The sequence below is a fragment of the Equus quagga genome, chromosome 4 (genome assembly GCF_021613505.1).
Source record: "Equus quagga isolate Etosha38 chromosome 4, UCLA_HA_Equagga_1.0, whole genome shotgun sequence".
NCBI lineage: Eukaryota > Metazoa > Chordata > Mammalia > Perissodactyla > Equidae > Equus > Equus quagga.
Window position 1 is genome coordinate 100,227,148 of NC_060270.1, and position 24,244 is coordinate 100,251,391.

General features: G+C 44.8%; 1 protein-coding gene across 17 annotated transcripts in view; it reads left to right on the forward strand.

Annotated features, from left to right (window-relative positions):
• TANC1 (tetratricopeptide repeat, ankyrin repeat and coiled-coil containing 1) overlaps positions 1-24,244 on the forward strand; it is a 228,885-nt gene that overhangs the window by 159,828 nt on the left and 44,813 nt on the right. For 13 of the 17 annotated variants that reach the window (XM_046659728.1, XM_046659729.1, XM_046659741.1 and 10 more), the window contains 7 exons: positions 4,984-5,247; positions 10,388-10,510; positions 11,314-11,595; positions 12,400-12,557; positions 15,413-15,644; positions 17,051-17,217; positions 19,099-19,706. In XM_046659728.1, the coding sequence (XP_046515684.1) occupies positions 4,984-5,247; positions 10,388-10,510; positions 11,314-11,595; positions 12,400-12,557; positions 15,413-15,644; positions 17,051-17,217; positions 19,099-19,706 (1,834 nt within the window). The remainder of the gene's footprint in view (positions 1-4,983; positions 5,248-10,387; positions 10,511-11,313; positions 11,596-12,399; positions 12,558-15,412; positions 15,645-17,050; positions 17,218-19,098; positions 19,707-24,244) is intronic. The other 4 variants (XM_046659730.1, XM_046659731.1, XM_046659740.1 and 1 more) reach the window with 2 other exon arrangements.

Genomic DNA, 24,244 nt, shown 5'->3' on the forward strand with positions numbered 1-24,244 from the left:
CAACCAGGGAAGGACAAAGGACTCTCCTCACAGAGCCCTGGCTTTGAAACTGGAGAATGCAAGACAATGTATGGAGTGCTTGAAGAAAATGTCAATTTCTGGTTTTTTTTTTTATCCTTTCAAACTGTACATTTTTGTGTGTGTTTTATATTATAATAAATTAGAGTAGTACATGTGCGTAATTTATAAAGACGTGTATTTGGGATGCATGCTCACAGTTTTCTAATAGTAGAACAGGCCTTGTGGGGCTTCCTGCCCATAGGGCTGTTATGATATTCAGTGAGCTGAGGCATGGTAAGGGCTTAGAAGAGCCCTTAAGGGCTTATGTAAGAGCCTGTACATAATAAGCACTATAATAATATTTGTGTTAGCCACCATTGTTGTTATTTCCTAAGCATACTTATTTATTTATAATTATTTTTTCCCCAATGGATTTGAAATGCTCACAAAGAGACATTTAGTAGAACAATATTTTTCCAGGGAAGAAAGGAAATAAGAAGAGCAAGAGAAAGATGAAATCAGGAGTCAGGTTCATAAGATTTCATTCATTTTGCTCTTAAGTGGGCAGAAAGTTTTACTCTTAAGATTCCTAGTAGCCAATATATAGAGAGAAACAGCATCAAACACATAAGATGATTGTAAAGTACAGACAAAAATGTACCCATTGCTAGTGCTGGGCCCGGAGGGGCATGCCCCCTTGTAGGTCCTCAGAAGGAAAGCAGCCAGGGTTTGAACCCAAGCCCCTGGCACTTTTCACCTCTTGTCTTTTCTGAAGCTCAAAGAGAAAAGAATTCTGCTCTATGTAGTATACTCTTGATATTAATGGGCTTTTAGTTCCTAAACAATTCTGGATGAAAGCTATAGTCAGTTTAATTTTCTTCTTGATATTCTTTTTTAGATCCCACCAAACTGCTTATTGGACCCTGGACTTATACTGATTTTTTAAAATTCTATTTTAAGTGTACATCCATCATATGAAAGAACCTTGAAAAGGCAAAGAGCGGGTGAAGGAAAGAGGGGAAGAAGAAGGAAAACAGTTTTATTGCAGCTTTATATAGGAAAACATTTAATGACTGAGTGGATCTCTCTGCTTCCCTCACTCCCAGGTGACCTGTGACCCCCTCCTGGCTGTTGTGAGCCCATGAATGGCCTTTCTCCACTAGCCCCTGCCCAGGGGCTACAGTTTTTAACAAGGCAGATTTCATGAAATGCAAAATATTTTTTAGCCACAGATTCTTACAGAACTCCTTTTCTGTGCTGAGCACTGTGCAAGGGAAAAGGAGTTTGAAAACATACTGCATGTGCAGTCAGAGGGACTGCTCTTGGACACACCACTAGCTCTCTGTGTGCGTGCGTGCGTGTGTGTGTGTATGTGTTTGTGTGAGATAACAGTTTCCCCCGAGTCTGTTTCCATATCTGTGAAGTAGGGTTGATGGTTCTTAGCCCACCCACCTTTTCTCGTGGGATGTGGGCATCACATATATGTCCAATGTACTTCGAAAGTGCTTAGGAAGTAGTGTAGCCCTGTTCGCTAGAAGGTCAGGTTAAATGTGCTGTTACCACAGTGGACCGTAACACACTGTCCCTGGCTAAGAGGAATTTTCAAACGACATGGAGAGTCAGAAGTAGTGCCTGTGAATCAATGAGCAATGTGAAACCTAATTTAATACTAAATTGTGAGGCACAGCTCAACCTCATAGCTTCACAAAACATGAGGCTGGAACTAATGAAATGAAACATAACTCATTTCACAGAATCCTGCATGTTAGAAGAGTGGTGGAGACCCAGTCTTGAGTCATGATGGCATCTGTACTGGACGGAGGAATAACATTAGAATTTTTGAGTTGTTACGGAACTTTAAAGATAACCCAGTCTCCAGGAAATGTCAAATGGCACTTATTTTTTAGAGCTGTTTGTTTTGTTTTGTTTTTGAGGAAGATTAGCCCTGAGCTAACATTTACTGCCAATCCTCCTCTTTTTGCTGAGGAAGACTGACCCTGAGCTAACATCGGTGCCCATCTTCCTCTATTTTATACGTGGGACGCCTACCACAGCATGGCTTGCCAAGCAGTGCTATGTCCGCAGCTGGGATCTGAACCAGCGAACCTGGGGCCGCCAAAGCGGAACATGTGCACTTAACCGCTGCGCCACCGGGCCAGCCCCTAGAGCTTTTTTTAAAAAAAAGTCATCATAGTTAAGATATTGCCCTAGTTGTGTGTGTCTGTGTGTGTGTATATTGACTTGAATGTGACTTGGGTTAACTTAATTAGGAGCTTGAATTTCTGTTAGCCTGGAAGAAAAATAGGTCTTTTTGAGTAGCTTGTCATTTGTGGTAAGAACCAGCTTTCTGTTTCTTGAAGACCATGGAGCTCCCCATTTGGTGTGCTTCTTAGGTCATGTAGGGAACCTGGACTTGTGGGGCCTTGGTCTGCTTCAGGGCCTAATCTTGCCTGCGCTGAGATGAAAGTATGCTGCGTGGGCTTCATGGCGTGTAGGTGGATCTGGTATTGGACCTCAGGGAGGAATATTGTGAAGTGGGGCATCTTTGTGGGAGGGCTCCTGGCTTCAGCTCTTCTCACCTGCCTGCCCCAGGGCCCTGGCGAGTGTGGACAGTGGAATGTGTCTCTTAGCTGAACTTCATGAAGGCAGTGGGAGGATCTTCTACTTATAAACATAGTATAAACTTGTAATACCCTCCTCTTGAAGAGGCGACCCCATCTGAGACTTCCCCTCCCAGCTCCTGTTCCTGCACCTGAGGGCCTTCCTCTCCCACCTACTCTCCTTCCGCTTGCTGCCGGGACCTGAGTGTTGCGTCTCAGCGGGGTCTGGAGACTTGTGACTGGACAGTGAGAGCTGGACCTTCATCCTGTCCCTGCAGTCCAGGAGCTCTGACCAGGCCGTCCATGCTGGCCTCAGCTGCTTCCCCGGGACCCTGCAGTGTTGCTTCTGGTGCTGTCACTTGTCACAGGAAGTAGGGAAGTCCCAGTCTCTGTTCCCACTGCTTGAGGTCTGAGTTAGGTCTCAGATCCTTGGGGGTTTGATTCTGAAGTGCATGGTGCTGAGGGAGCACAAATGAGAAAAAGCATCACTTGGACTTTCTGTTCATTTATCATTGTGCCCCCAAATAAAACAGCCCCAGCAATAAAACCAAACACATCACCGCCACCCCTAGTCTGGAACTTTTCCTCTAAGTTAGATGTTGGGGTAGAGCCTAACCGATTGCAACATGTCTGCAAGAAAAGCATTCTGAGTCCCAAACATTGCACTTACAGGTGAAGGTTTGTAACACACTCACAACTTATTAACAGGGTTACCATTACTAGCTAATTACCATTGATAAGCAATAATCTTATTAATAAATTAGAGTATTCCTGTGAAGCACTTAGCACACTCCCTGACATACAGAAACCTTCAATAAATGCTACCTGCTGCTATTACCACCAGCATTTTTAGGATGGAAGGAGTCATACTTGCTAAATTTAGGCTCATATGAATGGTCCCTTAAAGAAACACACAGGGGGCTGGCCCCGTGGCCGAGTGGTTAAGTTTGTGCGCTCTGCTTCAGCGGCCCAGGGTTTCACCAGTTCGGATCCTGGTTGTGGACATGGCACCACTCATCAAGCCATGCTGAGGCGGCGTCTCACATGCCACAACTAGAAGGACCCACAACTGAAAATGCACAGCTATGTACTGGGGGGCTTTGGGAGAAAAAGGAAAAATAAAATCTTAAAAAAATAAAATAAAATAAATAGGGAGACGAGCAATGGATAGTAAGTCCAGACTGGAGCAGCAAGGGCAAAGACAGTTTTAGAATCACGACAGAATGCCCTGCGGTCACAGTGAGGAAATTGTTTTGTCTTTATTCCTCAACCTTAAAAAGCCTTGTAAAAATAAACAAAACAAAACCCCTTCAGACTCTTTGATCCTAGATAACAGAGTTTGTGGGAGCTAATTCACCAGCCTGTTAAGGTGTCATATCGTCAGGGTATGCAGCTGAAGCAGCTTAAGCTAGGCCACCGGGTTCTGAATACACTCTGACCTGGTGCACTCCCATTTAAGTCCCGCAGGCAGTTAAGGGCCGGGCTGCCGGGATCCAAATAGGGAACACAAAGGGATCAGAGCACATGGCCCCTGTTCTCAAGGACACATGCCAGTGTTGGGTCCACAGCGACCTGTGCTTGCATGGGGATCTTGTATAGCTCGTCATCTTTGAATTGAAGTGGTTGTTTGTAGAAGCTACGTAGGGTGACTGTTGCTGCTTTCCTTCATCGTATTCCTCCTCTTTTGCCAAGATGTTTTTCTGTGCTGGTTTTCTTTCTTAGAGGTTAAATTTTAATCTGCAGTCAAGCATCCCTTCCTTTGTTTGCATATCCTGGTGCGGGTTACATAGGGGTTTTCCATTCTGTGCTGCTAAAGGAATAAAGTCAAGTCAGCCTCTCTGGATCGTCTTGAGCAGATGTTATAACATTTAATTCTAAAGATCGCGTTCTCTGCTTGACTTTGTGTTTTTGTTTTCATAGATTTTTCTCCTGCATCTCTTCTGTATTAACCATTGGGCTGTCCTGCCCCCTTCCCCCATACATAGATGTTGTTATTTTGGAAAAAAATATTTAAAGATTCAAAGGAATTTAATGAGATCTGAATTCTTTTGAGAGCAATTCATCTTTCTTAAAAAGAGGATACATTATCTCCAAATTACGTAGATTTACCATTAACTCTCAGATGCTTTCAGACAGCTTTTTCATTTTCATCTTATCGGAGTTTTTTTCCCTCCCCTGTAGAATGATTTAGCAGTTTATTTCCCCTGATAAGCAACATTCTTCTAATTTACCAAAATACATTGTATGAAACATACTTTGATAAAAATCTGTGTAGACCGGAAAACTTTCCATTGATCATGGGGAGGGCAGTGTGTGTGTGTTAACTCTGAACAGCCCCAGCTGTGCCTGGCCTCCTTCAAAGTATTTTGGTCTCTCATTTCAGCCACAATTACAAGTTCATCCGAAAACGATGACCGGAGTGGCTCCAGTTTGGAATGGAATAAGGACGGAAGCCTAAGGTTAGGGGTACAGAAGGGAGTGCTTCATGATCGCAGGGCAGATAATTGCTCCCCAGTGGCAGAAGAGGAGCCCACTGGGTCAGCGGAGAGCGTGTCACCCAAAGCTGACGCCTCAGCTGGAGATGGTCCGGTCCCTTATTCTCAGAGCTCCAGCTCGCTAATAATGCCACGGCCCAACTCAGTTGCAGGTAAGGCCACCTCTGCCTGGAAGGGTTATCTCGCTGGGTCTCAGGCGCCCCGTGTTCACTCTCTTCACTTGGGAATCTAATCCAGACACAAGCCGGCTTTGTGATCTTGGGTCAGGTCCTTAACCCTTTCTAGACCTCAGTTTACCCATCTGTAAACATGGTAAGACGGAGCTTAATGGTCTTGAAGTGATCTTTCTGCTCTGGCTGTCTTTAAATCTATGATTTGGACTATGTGGCTTTTTGTGTATGAGGGAAGAAAATGCAAAAATCTCTCTTCTTGGTTTTTGTTCTTTTAAGCCTGAGCAAATTCATGACTTTTTATTATATCTTGGTAAACAGGAATTGTTGTCTAGAGTGAGTTGGTGAATATCAGCTCAAAGAATTTCTAATCCAGCTTTCAAACTTATTTTTGTATCGTGGAGGCCTGTCATACACACAGGAGGTCCAATTTCTGTATAATAGTTATAAGGGAGCCTCACAGCTTAAAATATAAGCAGAAGTGAGAGCTCTCAATGGAGGAAATGAAAATAGGCAAGACAGACTCGCCTTAGCAAGATGGGGCAGCTGGAGCTAAAAAAGTACAAAAGTGGTGGCCGTTGCTAGTTGACTGGTCAGTGAGTGGTCGTCAAGCAGGGAGAGTAGTCTGGGGTGGGTGGGAATAGGAACTCTGCATCTGAGCTGTCGTGCCTGCTTTTAGGGCCTGAGTTTCTAAACCCAGGGCTCTTGGATGGAATGTAGAAGAGGAGCTTGCTTTGGTCATTCTTTGTTACCAGCATAGCGCTTAAAAATTCTCCCTTACTAACCCATGGACCCAGGTCCTCTCTACCTACTTCAAAGGATTTTTCTGTAATTTATACTCCTTCAGGATGTGGCAGGCCATTCTGATTGTTATTGGGTGTTTTTTACAATGGAAGTCTGAAGCAGCTGATAAATTAATGGCCCTAATGGAAAAGTTCTGAGGCACAACTCTGATTCACTTTCAAAGGAAGTGAAATGGCCTCCTTCCAGAAGAGGCATTTGGCATGTCTGCCAGAAAGAAGTGCCGGAGAGCTTTATGCGCATCGAATGATGGTTCTTCCAAAAGCTGTTGTGTCCTCCCACTGCCATCCTACTATCTACGACATGTGTTGCACCCAAGGCATTTTAGACCATATTTACCTAGTTAGGATGAGGGGTTCATTTGTACTATCCCAGAACTTGATAGCTTTATTGACTTCAACAAAATAGCAAACTTGTAATCAATTTAATCAAGGTATTTTAAAATTAGGAAACACATTAATACATTAACAGTGTTAAAAGCACCCCATTTGGGGTTGTGTTTTCTGCTTGATGTTCTTTTATGTGGTCTCTTGCCCTGTGAAGTGACGGTGGGTGTGAGCTGAGCTTTTCCAGGAGGCTGCAGAGATTATAGAGCAGGCGTTCTGGTTTCTGCTGTGCTCGTTCACTAGCTTCTATGGACGCACTCGAGCTAGACCTCCTGTGGCACGGGAGAGTTTTAGCTCGGGGTTCAAGCAGTGACTGCCTGGCCTGATGGGTGTGCTCATTTCTTCTGTGTTGCATGTTTTATAAACCAAAAGCATATTTTGGAAGGAAATAGGCAAGTGCCTTACACATTAGTATCTGTTAACAAGCTAGGAGTCTGGTAGATTCTTCATTGCCCGCCCTCCTACCCCTAAAGATGAACCTCAGTTAAGAAGGAATGGCAAGATTTTGCAAGTATCATTGAAAACAAGAAAAGATTCAGGTTGTATAGACGAGATGCAGCATTGTTTGTCTAGTGATTAGAAGGCAAGCTGCTACAAATAGGGCAGTAGGCAACACTCGATGTTAGGATTAAGCTTGTTGGTAAGCCCCGTGCCCTACAGTCTCTTGGAAGTATTTGCATGTGACGATCCATGTAAACAAAATAAATTGCCATTTGATAGGAAGCATCAAACAATTTGATTTGGTGTATGAGGGCAGGGTGAGGGCTGGCCGGTGAAGGGAGGCTGTCGGCAGGCCTCTTTTCACAGCTCTTCCAAGGGACCCGGCCCCCCTGGGGACTGAGGTTGCCAGCCTTTACTGCCGTTGAGCCTGTCTCGACGCCTGTAGTTGTCTGTTATAAAAATAAGTTGACCAGGTTTGGAGATGGTTTCACTATACAGAGATGTTCTTTGTAAAGGTATTTCTTAGAGTGGAATTGATTTAGAATGCTGCCGTCAGGTGATTACTGTATACCACATCCAAATGTATGACACGGACACTTTATCCTTTATTAAAAGTAGAGTGAGACGCCTTTCAAGTGGTATCTTAGAAGTTGGATAAAGGGGCTCTACTATTTTTGACTACTATTTTTTTTTCTTTTGAACTACTTTCTAAGTGGATCACAGAACTAAACTGTGCTTAGTTTTCCAGGAAACCAACAAACACAATTACTAGCCAATTTTCTTGAAACTCTAACTAGTAATTACCCTGAACTTAGTGGCGTCTACCTTTGATGGGTTAGTCTATGGTGTTTCTACAGATGCTTCTCTTTGCGCGGCTTAGCAAAATCTCCCTCTGCTTCTTTCTCCAACCGCCCACCCCAGCCCCCAAAAAACCTCTTTCCTGCAGCATCTTAAAATGTACTTCTCACCCAGATGTTAGACACAATGTGTGTGTGCAATAAGTGTATAACTAATTTAATTGTAGAGATACTAGCAGGTTTATTGCAGCATGAAATTATTGCTTTACCTCTGATTTTTTTCGGCTCTCAGTAGGGTTGTGAATTTTGAAAGCGTTTATTGTTAAATACCGGAAGGGAGTCTAATTCTTGTGATGGTAATGTCCCAGAATCTATTCTGTGAGAAGGCAGAATGTGGTCCAGGTGGGCTGCTCTGCTAGGCGAGGAACACCTGGAAGCACAGCTGGGGCTGAAGCTTCGCTGCTCTGACTCTCCGTCTCTCACTGGCCTTGACCACCCCATAGACAGCAGAGGTGGCGGGCAGCTCGTGGTTTGCAGCCCTGCTGAGTGGTGGTCCATCTCAAGGAAGCTCAATCGTGTTTGAAAGGGAGAATCAGACAGAGCGGTGGAGTTGCGGAGACCGCTTTGTTGTATCCTTTGGATTAAAGCTGTGATGACTGGAAATTTGAAAGCAGTGGTATTTGAAACCTCACCATCTCCTGCATCTGTATCAAACCAGGACCTTTTTGCAATCCTTTCTTTGGAACGCCCCTTATAGTCTCATGTTCTTAATCCTTTCAGTTGTCACAAAATTATAAACTGAATGTCATATTCTGAGGAGTCAGGGGAGGAAGGGAAGTAGGAGACCCCTTGGAGGCTCCAAGTGATTTGTTTTCCAGGGCTGAAGCAGCAGCTCAGACATTCATGGCTGTTCCAGCTCTGAACTGAACTGGCTTATGGGTTACAACTGTGGCTGCCCTGTCTCCCTCAGTCTCCAAAATGTGGGTGTATTCACAGTGAGGTGTGCTGAGGAGAGGGGCGTTTGCAGAAGCCCAGGTCAGAGGCCAGGTCCCAGACAGGAGCCTGGAAGTCTGTTCCAAGCTGTAGTATTCTAGGAAGTCAGAGTGATGGGTGTGGTCCTGGTGGCCCCCAGGGAAGTTTCACACATCCTGGTTGTAAAGGACCTGGAGAGAAGCTAGAGGCTGCCATTGGATTCCCATAAATGAGGCCCATTTGGAAGTCCTGCATAAGGAATTAGCTGAATCTTTCTAACAGGAAAGATTTGTGTGGAATATTGATGTAAATGTGTACACGATTTGTAAACAAGCTGTGCACCAAAAGGATACAGAAGCTAAGTGTATGCTGTTGCAGAGTCAAGGTGTCAGATGTTTCTCTATGGACTATGAAGGTGTAGGGCACGTGGTTGATGGTCCTTTGGAGAATGCAGCTTGAGGGGACACACCGTCACACATCCAGGCCATGGAGCCAGGCTTGTTGAATGAAGGAATGAGCAGAGGTGGTGCTAACAGTGATGAAGAAAAGGACTGAGGCCTTAGGAGGGGAAATAGGAAGGGCCAGATTGGGCAGATGGGGCTGGGTGGCTGGATACTGCATCGGAGCCCAGTGAGATGGCTAGAGGGTTTTCAGCAGACAGATGGCCCAGCTTGACTTCTGTCCCTCAAAACTTGGTCACACTTATGATTTCACCAGCCCTTAGAGGCCTTAGCCCTTGGAATGTGACTCCCTCCTCACTCCCTCCACCCCCCCATTTGCCCTCACATGACATCTATATTTTATTATCCTAGAGGATCATCATATGTCTAGGATCAGCAGTACTTTATGTTGGGCCACTTAACCCACAGACCAAATTAGGTTAATCTTATTTAGATTTCGCACATTGTGACCTAAGATGTATATAGGAGGAGGCTCTTTTTTTTTTTTAAGGCAAAAACATGCACTGTATATTTGCTTGTAAGATTTTCCAAGAATTAGCAAAATTATTTTGTAGTGGTTATTTTTGTAATCCAACTTGTGTGTATGTTTGAATAAACCCTTAATGCTTTTTGACAGGTACCTATGTGCTATGAGTCTTATTGATTTGATTAGAGGTAAATAAGATTCCTTATTTTTAGAATTTTAAAGAACACATGCATATATAATAGTATATAATATATACATAAAAATTTGAAGCTTAGGATTATGTTTATTTCCAATGAAGTCTACATGGCTTTTACTGCCAAGAGCTGACTTTCAGTGTTCTGAGCACTGTGGAATTGTACACGCAGAATCTGCTCACTTAACTAACAAGGTTGGAATTCCAGCCACAGCGGAAGGCTCTCCGGAGCTGCAAAGAAGATTCTAGTACCATGCTCTGTGTTTGCAGTAAGTACTGAAGCTTTATTGAGTGACACATGATTGTCAAGTTTCTTCATAAAAATTTTTGGTGAAGTCCATCTCTTTCTAGGAATAATGGAGAATTCTAGCAACCATATCAATATGACTTTGATTTAAGAATGAGGAACACTTGGTTTTTACCACTTTTCAGTTAATGACATTGCCGGCAAAATAAACTGGGGTGGGCAAACAAAACCAAAATCACCTTGAAGTATATTTTGGTGAAAGCCTGAATGGAATTGCTTAGTAATTTATAATGTAGATACTTTGAGTATGATATTAAACTCAACTTCGAAGAGACTAAACTTCAGTTTAATATTACAGCGACGAGCTCAACCAAATTGGAAGATCTGAGTTATTTAGATGGGCAGAGAAATGCTCCTCTTCGAACGTCAATTCGACTACCATGGCACAATACGGCTGGAGGTAGGGCACAGGAAGTTAAAGGTATTTATCTTTGCATCCACTGTGATAATGGATATGATGAGCTCATTCACTAACCCTGGAAAGTCTGTGATAACCTGCGTTTAAGCCAGCTGTTTTAAAAACATGACGTGAAGTGTGTGTGTGCAGAAGTTTATCTGTTAGGCGTGCTACAAGGCCATCCTTAACAATTTTGGATATGTGATTAAGTTGCTTCTGGAGTTGAAAAATAATTCTGCACGATCTTATTTTGAAGTGAGGGGTAATTTAATGTCACTGGATTTTTTTGTCACCAACAAAGAATGAGCTTTGTTTCGGTTCCTTGGGCTGCGTTGGTCATCTCCTGCATCTACCTGTAACTCACACTGTGGTCAACAGCCTCACCATAAGGGGCAGAGCGCCATCACACCCGGATGAGAGCTGGGGCCCTGTCTCTAGGGAAAATGTGTTTCCATTTTACTCATACAGTAGTGGAAGAAATATGTCTTAAATACTGTTTCAGACTCTGAATGAGACACGATTTTGCCCCTTGCATCACTTTCTCTAATTCTCTGTGTGTCTGCCTTGAGTCATGAGAAAGCTTAGAGGCATGAAAGGACTCGGAAGTCATTTTAATAGGACCCTTTGTAAGACAAATAGGGTATGTTAAATGAGGTATTATGGAAGTATTCATAGAACCAGAGTGGAAATACTAACAGATCCCTTGTGGTGTAAAACTAAAGACTATACTGAGTGTAACACTCAGGCAATGATAAACTGAGTTTTTTAGTGTGTAAAATTATGACATTCTTGTAAAATAATGATCTTTTTTTTTTTTTCCCCCTAAGCACGGTTTGCTCCCTACAAGCCACAAGACATTTTGTTGAAACCCCTATTGTTTGAAGTACCCAGCATAACAACAGACTCTGTGTTTGTGGGAAGGGATTGGCTCTTTCACCAGATAGAAGAGAACTTGAGGAACACAGAACTGACAGAAAACAGAGGAGCGGTGGTCATTGGAAACGTGGGCTTTGGGAAGACGGCAATCATTTCTAAGTTGGTGGCACTTAGCTGCCACGGAAGCCGCATGAGGCAGATTGCTTCCAACAGCCCAAGTCCATCACCTAAAAGTATGTCTGTGTTGAACTACTTGTCGAGTTTTTGTGTTAATATTAAGATAGATGGAGGAAATTGCTGTTTGGATAGACATAAATTCCCAGTTTTCCTCAAGTTATTCCAGCTGCTGTGTCAGGTTTGCCATCGCATGGTAGAGAGCTGTTTGAACACTGCCGTTGATCCTGGTGCTTATGGAGCTATAAGCTGGGGTGAGGCCGGCCGTCCCTGGTGTTCTCCCACCTGTAGGGCCTAGCTCCCTTTATCTGGGCAGAGATGGGGCAGTGAGGCCTGATCAAGGGCCCCAGGGAATTCTGGGTCCTAAAACTGAGGGGGTTAGGCTCCTGACAGAACAAGCCAGAACGAGTCTGTGCAGAATTCTTTTGTACCAGGTTCTCGACAGCCTTTGTCTTCTACACTGGATTCACCAAAAGTATAAAAACTAACTTAGAAATGGGATGGAGCAGCCAAATATTTGTCTATTCACAGCTTATTTTTTGTGCAATAAACCCGTTAATAGAAAGTGTCTCTAACATGGTGAGCAGGAACAAGTGAGCCATGAAAGATTTTTTTTTTTTTTTAAACCAGAAAGAATTTAATAAAGGAAACCAGAAACAGCAGTTCTCCGGGGAGACACCTGGGTGGGTGGGAGACAGGGCTGAGAGGGAGACTTGTTTTCCTCTGAACCTTTGCATCTGGAACCATGTTCACGCGTGGCCTGTTGAGGTGCTCTGTGAGTCTAATCAGGAATTATGTTGAACATCCCACCAGACCCCTGTTCCAAGGTTGTAAATAATGAAGTTGGTCTCTTTTCTCTGCAGCTTCAGATTCCTCCCAGGATCTTCCTTTCACTCCATTGCTTTCACCAAGTTCTTCTACAAGTGGTACCAACATGGCTAAAATGCCCCCTGGGTCTGGGTCTGATACTCCTGAGCACCAGAGACCAAAAGAGGATGCAGTGAAGTACCTTGCTTCTAAGGTAATCTACTCTTGTTCCATGGGAGCCTTTCCAGAAAGAGAGAGATTTGCTAGTTTGGCTTTTGAGAAATGAATTTAAAAAGGGATCTTAGGGGCCGATCCTGTGGCCAAATGGTTTAAGTTCCCTGCGCTTGCCTTAGTTCACAGGTTTAGATCCCGGGCATGGACCTCCTCTGCTCGTAGGCCGTGCTGTGGAGGCATCCCATGTATGAAGCAGAGGAAGATTGACACAAATGTTAGCTCAGGCCTAATCTTCTTCAAGCAAAAAAAGAGAAAAAGGGGAAGGTTGGCCAAAAAAAAAAAAAAAAGAATCTTAAAACAGAGACAACAATTGCTTAATGCAAAAGTGTAGCTTTTGATAAAATTGTGATAGAGTAGGAGTATACTCCAAGTAAAGGGTCTTAATGAAAATAAATGTCTTAGGATGCTGGCAGTCGACTTTTATTCATCTTAAACAGTCGATTGAAAGAGTTCCTCAAAGGAGCAGAAGATATTGCACTCGCCACAAATCCACCTTTATAAGCACGTACTCTCCTTCATTTGGTCTGAAAGCAGGAGATCGGGAGCCTTCAACAGAGGCCTCTTCCACCTGCTCTCCGTTGCCTGGGGCCCTTGGATCCCTGCATCCTTCTGTCAGAGGTTTCTTGTGATGTTATAAAAGAGGCAGCTGGCTTTCCTTTCCTAGAGTCATGGTTATCAAGGTCTTTCTGAAATTTTCCATCTGCTCAATATTCGTCACAGCTTCATAAGCCGCCCTCCTGCATAAGTTACACCTCTCACTCCTGGTGAGCCCCGTGGGTCTCCCTGGGCAGCCGTGGTGTGAGTTGGTAAAGCTGGAGAACCAGCAGAAGTGGGCAGCAATGAGGGGCATCTAGTAAGGGAACACCTCAGGGGTTGAGGTGGGTGCAGGGAGACTGAAATGAATGCCTCTCTGCCCCCGATCCCTGCTCCTGTCTTCTGCTTCCCAGATGAGGGCTGCTCCTCACCTGGCGTGGGCAGCCCTGATGCCCTGACCACTGATTTGGGGCAGTCCTCTGGTCATGAACGTGTGATCTGACATGAGGGATGTAGTGCAGAATTCAGAGCCACTGCTGCTACCATGATTCTTCAGACCACTTTGTGACCTGCAGAAGAAATAAATCTTATGCTAGAGACCTGGTGCTCACACACACATGATCACACACACACCTGAAGCAAAAGTGTTATAGGGGCCTGCCCGATGGCATAGTGGGTAAGTTGGCATGCTCTGCTTTGGCGGCCCAGGGTTTGTGGATTCAGATCCCGGGCATGGACCTATATACCACTTATCAAGCCATGCTGTGGCAGCGTCCCACATACAAAGTGGAGGGAGATTGGCACAGCTGTTAGCTCAAGGACAATCTTTCTCAAGCAAAAAGAGGAAGACGGACAACAGATGTTAACTCAGGGCCAATTTTCCTCATCAAAACAAAAAGGTGTTACAGACTATACTTATTTTTACTTCCTATAAAATTCACTTTGTTAAAAAAGAAAGCTCTTGTGGCTCCAAATTGACTTCATGAGCCACCGTTGGGTTGCCAGACTTCGTTTGTCAAACACCGTGTTCGATAGACTGTGGTCCTGGCTGTCTTGTTAGTGGTTTTTACAAGCTCACTTGTCCTCACATGTTCCTGCTAATCTCTGTCCAGTTGAGAATGGAAGAGCAGTCAGCTCTCCTCTGACTGTTGATGATAAATTTAATCTAAAACAGAAGTCACATGGTGGTTCCAAATTGGCCACACCACATCTCTTCTGGCCAGCTGCTATTTAAGAGTCTGCAGACCTGGAATCTAATCCCAGGTCTTCCATGGACTCTCTGTGTCCCCCTGGCAAGGTGTTTCACCTGTATGCCTGCTGCCCTTGGCTGTGAGCCGCTTGTGGTTCTCGTCTTCCTCGTGCCCGGGTGGTGTGGAGCCGAGGCAACTGAGTGGGACAGCAGGGACTCAAGTTCTTCAGACAAACAGAAGGCACTTTACACGAATGTGTTTGACCTTTTTCAACTTGTTTACCTCATGATTCTATTCCTCCTTGCATCCTCATTTAGGGAAGTATCAGATTTTTCATTTATCTGCATCATACCTCTCACTCACAGGAGAGTTCCGTATCTGGCGTTTTCCTTGGGGATCTCTTCAACGAATAATCTGCTGCCACTTCAAATCCATCCCAACAAAGGGAACACTCCTCATCCTCTTGGTCCTTAGACAGGAACCTCTCTCCTCCTCAGGGTCCCTTCACATGATAGGCAGAAATGGGGTAATTTCTGATTTCGGTCCTTCAAACAGTGTTGCTGCTGAACTCCCCCACAGGGTCACTTGAGGCATGGGTGTGGGGAGGGGTCTTGAGCCACGCTGCCTGGAGGAGGAAGCTGCTGTGACTGTACAGGCCGGCTTTCATAGCCACCAACCTTATTACCTGTTTTTTGGGAGCAGGAAATGAGTTTCCCAAGGAGCTGCTGCTGTTTTTGAAAACAGAATTGTAGTGAAGATGGTACTTTTGGATGTTGAGAACGTTGGGATTGCTTGGGATTGCTTTAAGCCAGGGTAGACTTCAGGTTTTATGAATGACTTTTATTAATTTATATTCAATATAGAATAACTTGTGCTGATCTTAGTGTCATCAAGATGGACTTATGGCTGCAATGAAAAATATGTCTAGAATTGGCAAAGCACGTGAAGGAAGGAACAAATGAATCAAGCTAAATCATGACTCCGTCTTAGGGAATAGAAGCACTGTATCTTGTTGTCTCAGCAAACGGGAGAATTGAGTCGCTGTTTTAGAGCGTGGAAGGAGCCGAGTGGAGAGGGTGAGGTGATGCTGACAGCTCTGCTTCCCCTGTAGGTCGTGGCCTACCACTACTGCCAGGCCGATAACACGTACACGTGCCTGGTGCCCGAGTTCGTGCACAGCATCGCGGCTCTGCTCTGCCGGTCCCATCAGCTGGCCGCCTACAGAGACCTGCTGATAAAGGAGCCCCAGCTACAAAGCATGCTGAGCCTCAGATCCTGTGTGCAGGACCCAGTGGCCGCCTTCAAGAGAGGAGTGCTGGAACCACTCACAAACCTGAGAAACGGTACCTGCGAGCAGCCGCCCGTGCCCCCTCTCTCATCAGTACTTCGCAGTCCCCGAGGCAGTGTTCAGAAGGAGGAGGGTCAGCTGGGCCCTGGGGTGGGAGTGAGGTGGGCCCAGAGAGAGGATGTGGTGAATCAGTGCACCCCTCATGCTCAGAACCATCTTCCCAAGGTCCCTCCTTGCCCCCTGAATGGTGTCATTTTATTTTATTTTTTATTTTTTGGAGGAAGATTAGCTCTGAGCTAACTGCTCCCAATCCTCCTCCTCTTGCTGAGGAAGACTGGCTCTGAGCTAACATCTGTGCCCATCTTCCTCTACTTTATATGTGGGACGCCTGCCACGGAATGGCTTGCCAAGCGGTGCTGTGTCCACACCCGGGATCCGAACTGGCGAACCCCGGGCTGCCGAGAACTGGACCGTGTGCACTTAACCGTTGGGCCACTGGGCCGGCCCCAATGGTGTCGTTTTAAATGAAACATCTCTAACAAGAATTAACCCCGTAGTTGAAGATTTTCAAAGTAGCTAATTTGTAACTAGGTTATTTAGTGACTTACCCCCTGGAAACTGTTGCCTGTGTATTTTGCACTCTTATGTAGAGGAGGAATAAATTGATTATTTAGGGAATTTGCCAGCATATTTTTCAGGGCCTCTGCTCTGTTGAGTTGAACCTGAAGCCTGGAAGTTTCTGTTTAATTTTTTGCCCTTGAATATTCCACAAGGTAGGGGGCATCATCGATGATATACACCCTTTGGTTTTCCATCCTCCTCCTTGGCTCCTTACCTTTGAGCTGGTTTACCTGCCTATAGTGCTTCTGCCAGAAGGTGCTAGAGAGAAGGGGTTGAAACAGATATATCATCAGTTTTCAGTTCCCTGGGCAGAAAGTTGGCACCAATAAGTAGAAAACTTGATTCAGGCTTGTGGGAAAGAGCCCCGTTTTAGGAGTCTGTAAAGTGGCGCTCTCCCCACAGCTGGCTGTGTGCCTTGGGCTGGATGCTTTGCCCTTTGGGGGTCCGTTCTCCTTTCCTGGAATTCACTGAGGGAGTTCTGCAGGGGGACCTAGACTCTTTTCCAGATTTCATCTCTGTATTGTTATCTTTGCTGTACTTACTCCACCGACAGGAGTTTACGAAGAGCTAACTGTATCATATACATGGGTGAGAGTCTGCAAATGTGTGTAATGCAATATGTTTCTGAAAACTGTTTTGTGAAAATTGGTTTTCTTTTGGCTCTGGTTTTCATTATAAATTTAATAGGAAATATGCTTCTGTGAAAACCATTTCTTCTGCCATATGTAAACCTTTTTAGTTTTTCCTAATGCTTTAAACAGTACGTTAGAATACGCTGGGTGGTGCCATCTTATAGAAATGTATAATTTCTTAATTGAAAAAAACTATTTTATCCTTTAGAGCAGAAAATTCCTGAAGAAGAATACATTATTTTGATAGATGGCTTAAATGAAGCTGAGTTTCATAAACCTGATTATGGAGATACTCTTTCTTCATTTATTACCAAAATTATTTCGAAATTTCCTGCCTGGTTGAAGTTGATTGTGACTGTGAGAGCAAATTTTCAGGTAAAAAAGACTTTTCAAATCTCTTTCCAAGACCCCATACCCAAATTTTACAATGATTAATGCTAACAACTCAAACGGTTGCAAACCGTTTAGCTGCTGAATTGAAAACTATATTAGGACTTTGAAATATTAGTCCTCAGGGCCCCAAATGAGCAAAACTTTGACCTTTTTACCCCATAAGATGTCAGGTAAGTTTCCTGTTAGTGTTGAACTGTACCTGTGCTTCTAAAATGGAAGTGTCTACCCCAGTTTCCCATACTTCATTGGGGGAACTGTTTGAGGTGTCTGCCTATCAGTCTGTGAGTTTAAAATTATTCCTCCTGCTGGTAGTTATTTGCATGAGTTTGCAGTAGGACTTTTATTATTATTATTATTAAAGGAAAAGGGAGAGATGAAGGAGAGAGATTTTTTTTAAATTTAATTTTATTATTTATTTACTTATTTTTTGAGGAAGGTTAGCCCTGAGCTAACTACTGCCAGTCCTCCTCTTTTTGCTGAGGAAGCCTGGCCCTGAGTTAACCTCCATGCCCATCTTCCTCTACTTTATATGTGGGACACCTGCCACAGCATGGCGTGCCAAGCGGTGCCATGTCCACACCCGGGATCCGAACCTGTGAACCCCAGGCCACCGGCAAGCAGAACGTGCGAACTTAACGCACTGCGCCACCGGGCCGGCCCCTGAAGGAGAGAGATTTTTAAGGCCTGAAAGAAGGTCTATTTTAACAATCTTCTCTCTACCCCTCTCCTTTTTCAGTAAAGGCATTAGACATCAGAGTTTGATTTTTGCCCTATTATGATGATATTTATTTAAAAATAGCATTTGGCTTCTTTTTAGACCTCAAACTTGATGTTTGTTTTTATGGACATTTGATTCATACACCTTTCCGTCATTTTGCACACAGTAAGCAGAATGTGCCCATTGATAGGGCTCAGGAACAGGAGTCCTGTGGTTTATGTACTAGCTGTGCATGTTCTCAGAGGTTCAGTTAGCACTGATGTGAAAGAGGGGGGGTAATTGTACTCAGCCTGCCTCCTATAATTACTACATTCAATGAGGACATGTGCTCACACACTTCAGAAATGATAGTGGGAAGTTAAATAAAAAAAAAAAAAAAAAGGGACACAACTCATCCGCTGTTAGGTGTCAGGATAGTGCTTATCTTTGGGATGGCAAAGGGACACGGGGCTTCTGGGAGCTGGTGATGTTCTGTGTCCAGCTGCTAGTTACACAGGTATATCTGACTTTGTGAAAATTAATGACTCTATGCAGTTATGATTTGTGCACCTCTGTGTGTATGTTGTACTTCAATTTAAAAGTTTACTAAAGCCAACAACTGAAAAAGGTGATAGTGGGCTCCTTCAAAGTACGCAGTGTTATAACCGCAGGCCGTCCCTGGAGCATCGCCTGGGGGGCAGTTTCAGATTTCCAGCCCCAGTATCTGATACACAAAGAGGGATGCCTCTTATCTTGATGTCTGGCCAGGGTCTTAGACGTACAGTGTTGATTTGTGTGCCCTTGTTATATAACCAGTTGCATAATGTAAGGATTATGGGGATCAGGTCTCCTCAGGGTCTCACTACCCCTTTGCTGGGACAGCCAGGTCGTTGTCGTCTGCTGGGGCTCCTCCATTGCGCTTGGCTCTGGGTCCTCCGGTGAGGGCTTTAGGAAAGCCTTTACTGATTTGATCTCGCATCAGGATTTCTTTCACATAAGCTTTTTATCTTCAATTTATCCTATTACATGTTTTAATACAAAACAATGAGTCCCTGTAATCCATGAAAATCCTCCTTGAAAGAAAACTAGTGAATCTGGTTTGAAATGCCGCTGACATAGAAAAGAAATCTCTGTGGAGGCACACCGTGGGTTTTGTTGTTTTGCAGGAAATCGTAAGCGCTCTGCCATTCGTCAAGCTTTCCTTAGATGACTTTCCCGACAACAAAGACATTCACAGCGACCTGCACGCTTATGTCCAGCACCGGGTCCGCAGCAGCCAGGACATCCTCAGCAACATCTCCCTCAACGGCAAGGCGGACGCTGCCCTCATCGGGAAAGTGAGCAGCCACCTGGTGCTCCGGAGCCTCGGCTCCTACCTGTACCTCAAACTCACCTTGGACCTTTTCCAGAGGGGACACTTGGTCATCAAAAGTGCCAGCTACAAGGTGGTGCCTGTGTCTCTATCTGAGCTCTATCTGCTGCAGTGCAACATGAAGTTCATGACCCAGTCCGCCTTTGAGAGAGCACTTCCGATTTTAAACGTGGCCCTGGCGTCCCTCCACCCCATGACGGATGAGCAGATTTTCCAGGCTATTAATGCCGGCCACATACAAGGGGAGCAGGGCTGGGAAGACTTTCAGCAGAGGATGGATGCCCTCTCCTGCTTCCTCATTAAGAGGCGAGACAAAACTCGCATGTTCTGCCACCCGTCCTTCAGGGAGTGGCTTGTTTGGAGAGCAGATGGTGAAAACACGGCCTTCCTGTGTGAGCCCAGGTATGACAGGCCGCTTTCTGTCAGCTCTGTGCAGGGAGTCTTAATGCGTGATTGGGGAAGGGATTTTGAACTTAATTCATGTTTTTTTAACGGAAAGGCAACACAGAATGAATAATTCAGGAGGGGCAATGGAAAATTCTGTCTGCTACTAAACAGAAGCTTCCGTCATTTAATTGCTAGAATTTTAGGACTCCTCAGGACATTTGGATGAAAGAGAAGTTAGGCAACGCCTGGGTGATATTTCTTTGCTGTCTGTTCTCTTCTAGACCCCTGTCCGCTTTCACAGGGGTCACACGTGGGAAACTGATGTCAGCTCCAGAGACAGCAGGCTTCTCTAGAGGCCTGTTCATGGCTCCAGGTCTTCCCTAGGGGCCTGTGGACCGTCTTGGACACTCAGTACCACCACTGCCCACCACCTCTTTAGCATGTAGCATCTTGTCCCAGGGATCAGGTGTGTCTTCGGCCCAGAGGGGAGCACAGTGCTCACGTCTCACCACCTCATTCTGTGTTTGTGGTTCAGCTCGGTGTAACCCACTGGGATTTGGGGTGAAGAGGAGAGAGGTTCAGATCTCAGATGCCCCATTTACGAGATGGTGGTAGGCCAGCTGCATCCAAGGAGTCGAAGGTTCCACTGAGGATTTGCAGCAGAGCTGGACCAGGATGCAGTTCTCCTCACTGCCCAGGGGCGAGGGGCAGTGAGCCTGCCTGTCGTGTGGCTTGGTGCTAGTCAGGGCGAGAGGTCGTGGAATTCGAGGGTGTGGGTGCTTTCAGGTTAGCGTATGTTCATGTCTCCCACTTCTGCCTGGCCCTGACCTTGGCCTGCACTGTTGCTATCTTGAATGGCTTCTGCTGTCCGTGAGTCAAAATTACTCCCGACCCTGTAACAGGTCTGGCAGGCTGCTCAACGGTCCCCTTTGGGCTGGACTGGGCATTTGACCAGATGCTGGAGTCCACAAATGAGGAGGTGAATAAGCGCTGTGAGCCGCACACTACCTTTCTCCCCATGAACATTGACTTCACGTTCACCCAATAGGTCTAGCTGTTGTTTCATGTTGTGGAGAGTATTGTTTTCTTAGGTGACACTGGGCTAAAAATTTGTTATCTTTTCAACCTGGTTTGGGGCAATAAACTGTAACTCCCAGGTTATTTAGCCGGAACGTAATAATTAAGTGAAATGCGTGCTGTGACGTATTTAGCCAAATCAGATTATTTTCTGGGAAAAGTCAGATCATTTCCTAGGAAGATAGGCTGTAGTTGAGTTTGTAGAGACATGGAAACAAGTTGAAAGAATACAACAGGAGGATGTAGATCTCTTCCTGGGGTTTGAGGCAGAAGCAGTTGGACTGTAGGTACAGTTAAGCTTCGCTCCAGTTTGGGTGGTAGGTGGCATGAGGGTGATACAGCCTGGGGTGGAGCTGAGAGTGGGATGAGTAGCTGGTCACAGTCAGACACCTGAGCACTGGTGTGTTCCTACGGGCAGAACCAGGACTGAGGCAAGAGAGGCACCTCGGGTGCAAAGTGTAAGGAGGTGCCCCTTCTCAGGATTGTGCAAGTCAGCATTTACCCCAGACCACTATAATTCTTGAACCTCATTCAGCAGACAGACAATATATAGAACGATGTTGGAAGGACACTGCTGGATTCAGTTCAGCAAAAGTTTTTGTGGACCCACTATGTGCAGAGTACTGTGGCAGATACACAGATTCCTGGGACAAGGGCCCGGCTCTCCAGGGCTTCCCACACAGGAGGGCAGGTGAGGCAGGAAGTGACGGTGCTGGAAGGGAGCCCCCTGCATGTGGGACTTCAGGAAAGAGAGAGAAGCTTCCAGCTGGGGGAGACCATTGCTGGAAAATGTTTCACACACACAAGCACATTTGGATCAGGCCTAGAGAGATGGGTAGCATTTCTCTTCCCATCCCAATTAGTAGTTGTAATTTTGCCCCAATTATAGAGAAGAAGAAGAAGAAGAAGAAAATCTAACACCCAGAGACAATGACACTTCACTTCTTATTTCTGCCTCTTTCCATGCATTTTAAATATTCTCCAAATCATCTTTTCTATATTAAAATTCTCATCATGCTTTTTTTGCTTAACACATCATGGACACTTTAGCAAGCTGTTTGGAAATCTCAGTAGTAAAGTGTCGTTTTTCAAGACCATGCAAACCTCCTAGTAGGCAAATGGGAACGTACTTCACCATGCCCTTGTTGTGGGGCCTGTAAGTTGTTCATGGGTTACTTATAACCATAAAAACCCATTGTGAATATCTTGGTGCCTTACAGGAAAACAGTAGAATAGAGTTTAAGCGAGGTCTGGATTAAAATCCTGTTTCCAGTGGTCCCTTATGTACTTCCTGTGCGCAAATCATTTTAATTCTCCAAGCTTAGTCTTCTTACCTGTAAAAGGAAGGAAAGAAGCTCTTCACTGTGTGACGGTGGCTGTTACAGGAGAGGGATCTGTTTCTCCCTCCCTCCACATTACCTAGACTTAAACATTCTTCACAGTTCTCAGTATTTGTTACATCTGTTATTTTTTCTTAAATAAATTGCAGACATGGTCACATTTTACCCTAAATAATTGATTATGCACCTCAAAAAAAGAGGACATTTTCATACTTACCCACAATACCATTACCACACCTAAAATATTAATAATTCATCAATATCATCACACATTTAGCTGTACTCAAATTTCTCCCCTTCCTTCCATTTTTTTAGTATGTTTGAATCAAGGTCCAGATAAGATCCACAAAATTCATTTTATTGTGTCTCTTTTATCCTGGAGATTCCCTCTTCTTTCTCTTTTTGTTTTTCCTTACAATTATTTGTTTAAAAAGAGCAAGTGGGTAGTTTGTCCTGTATAGTTTTCTATAATCTGAATTTTGCTGTGTGCATTCTCATGGTGGTTTTTAATATGTTTATCTATCACCTCTATTTCTTATAAATTGTTAGTTAAATCTACTGCCTTGGTCAGATTTTATTTTATTTTTAAAAATTTTTTGAAAGGATATTTAATAGGTGGTAGTGAGTACTTTCATCAGGGAGACACCTAACGTCTTAATGTCTCTCTCTGATATTCGGAGCCATTGATGATTTCTTCTGGATCCATCGATTCTTTTTTTTTTTTGATCCACCGATTCTTTATGGTTGCCCCGAACTTTTTAAATCTAGAATAGTCTCCCATCTGCTTTCTTTTCCACAAGTCTTTGACTTGAGGACTGACTGGATAGGGTTTTAATAGATGGAACAAGGCTACTGCAGACAGGAGGAGCTGTGTAAGGCATGGCAGCAGGATGAGCAGGCTGTGTTCTGGCAAAAACAAATGTAATTTGGCTGGAGCTTTTGTCATGGACAGAGGAGTGGAAAGAGCTAACAGAAGGATGTGCTAGAGAGTGTGGCCTTTTATAACAGTCATCACTGGAGAACCTGTGAAAGTTCTAGAGTGTGGAGGGTCTACATGGACAGAATGTTGGAGGGTGCGGCGCCTGGGGACTACTGTAACAGACAGGAGTGGGAACTTGGTGGACCTGGCTTGGGGACACAGTGGGGTAGAGACAGGCCTTGCTGACATGAGATAAACGGGCATGGCTTGGCCTTGTGGGCAGACTCAAGAAAAGGAGGTGCCATAGATGACATCAAGGTGTTAAGCCTCAGAAACTTCGGCATAGCATTGTTCTTTTAGAAAGGGTACGAAAGGCAGGAGGTGTTGAGTGGGTTTTGCAGAGCAAGAGCTGGCTTTTGTTTTCAGCAGTTTGAGTTGCAGGGTTGGTGGAACCCCTAGCTGGACAGGTTCTGATGGCAGGTGGGATGTGAAGGCTGGAGGAGAAGTTGGAGTTGAAGCCTTGGCATGATTGCTGCGAGGGGATGGTGGGACTTGGTGAGGAAGTGTAGTTAGAGGAAAAGGAGCACTGGACTTCTGGGGCATAGAAAGGGCTTCCGGGAAGGAGGTTAGGGCTGTAAGTGCTGCCGAGAGGGAAAGGAAGATGAGGATTAAGAGGAAGCCATTGGCTTCACTGTCCAGGAGGAGGGTCCTGGATCCTAAGGAGATTCCTTCCCTTTAGGTTGTGAGGAATGAAAGGGGAGAGAGCCAACACTCTGCGTTGGGAAGTGGAAGGGCTGAAAGGTTTGTGGTTGAGTGTGGGGAAGGCATTTGTTTTGGTTTTTAATACCACAGGAGAATGGACATCATTGAGACAGTGTGGGGAAATATAATCCATAAAGAAGGAGAAATTGGACATGCAGGAGGGTAAGGGGAGGGAATGTGGACATCTTGCCTCCTCTGTACTCCCAACGTGTCTGTTCATGGCACCATTCTGGCTGAATTTCATCTTGTTTATTGATGAGATCTTTACTGATTTTGTTTACTTGTTCGCTGAGAGCACCTCAAGGGAAGCACCTTGCATTGTTCCTTGTGGAATTCCCATTATCGAGCACAGTGCTCGTTATAGGGGGATGTTAATGAACAAATGAGTGAATGAGAAATCATGTTATACATATTGGGTAGATTTCAATTCAAATCTCTGCTCAGTCATTTACCAG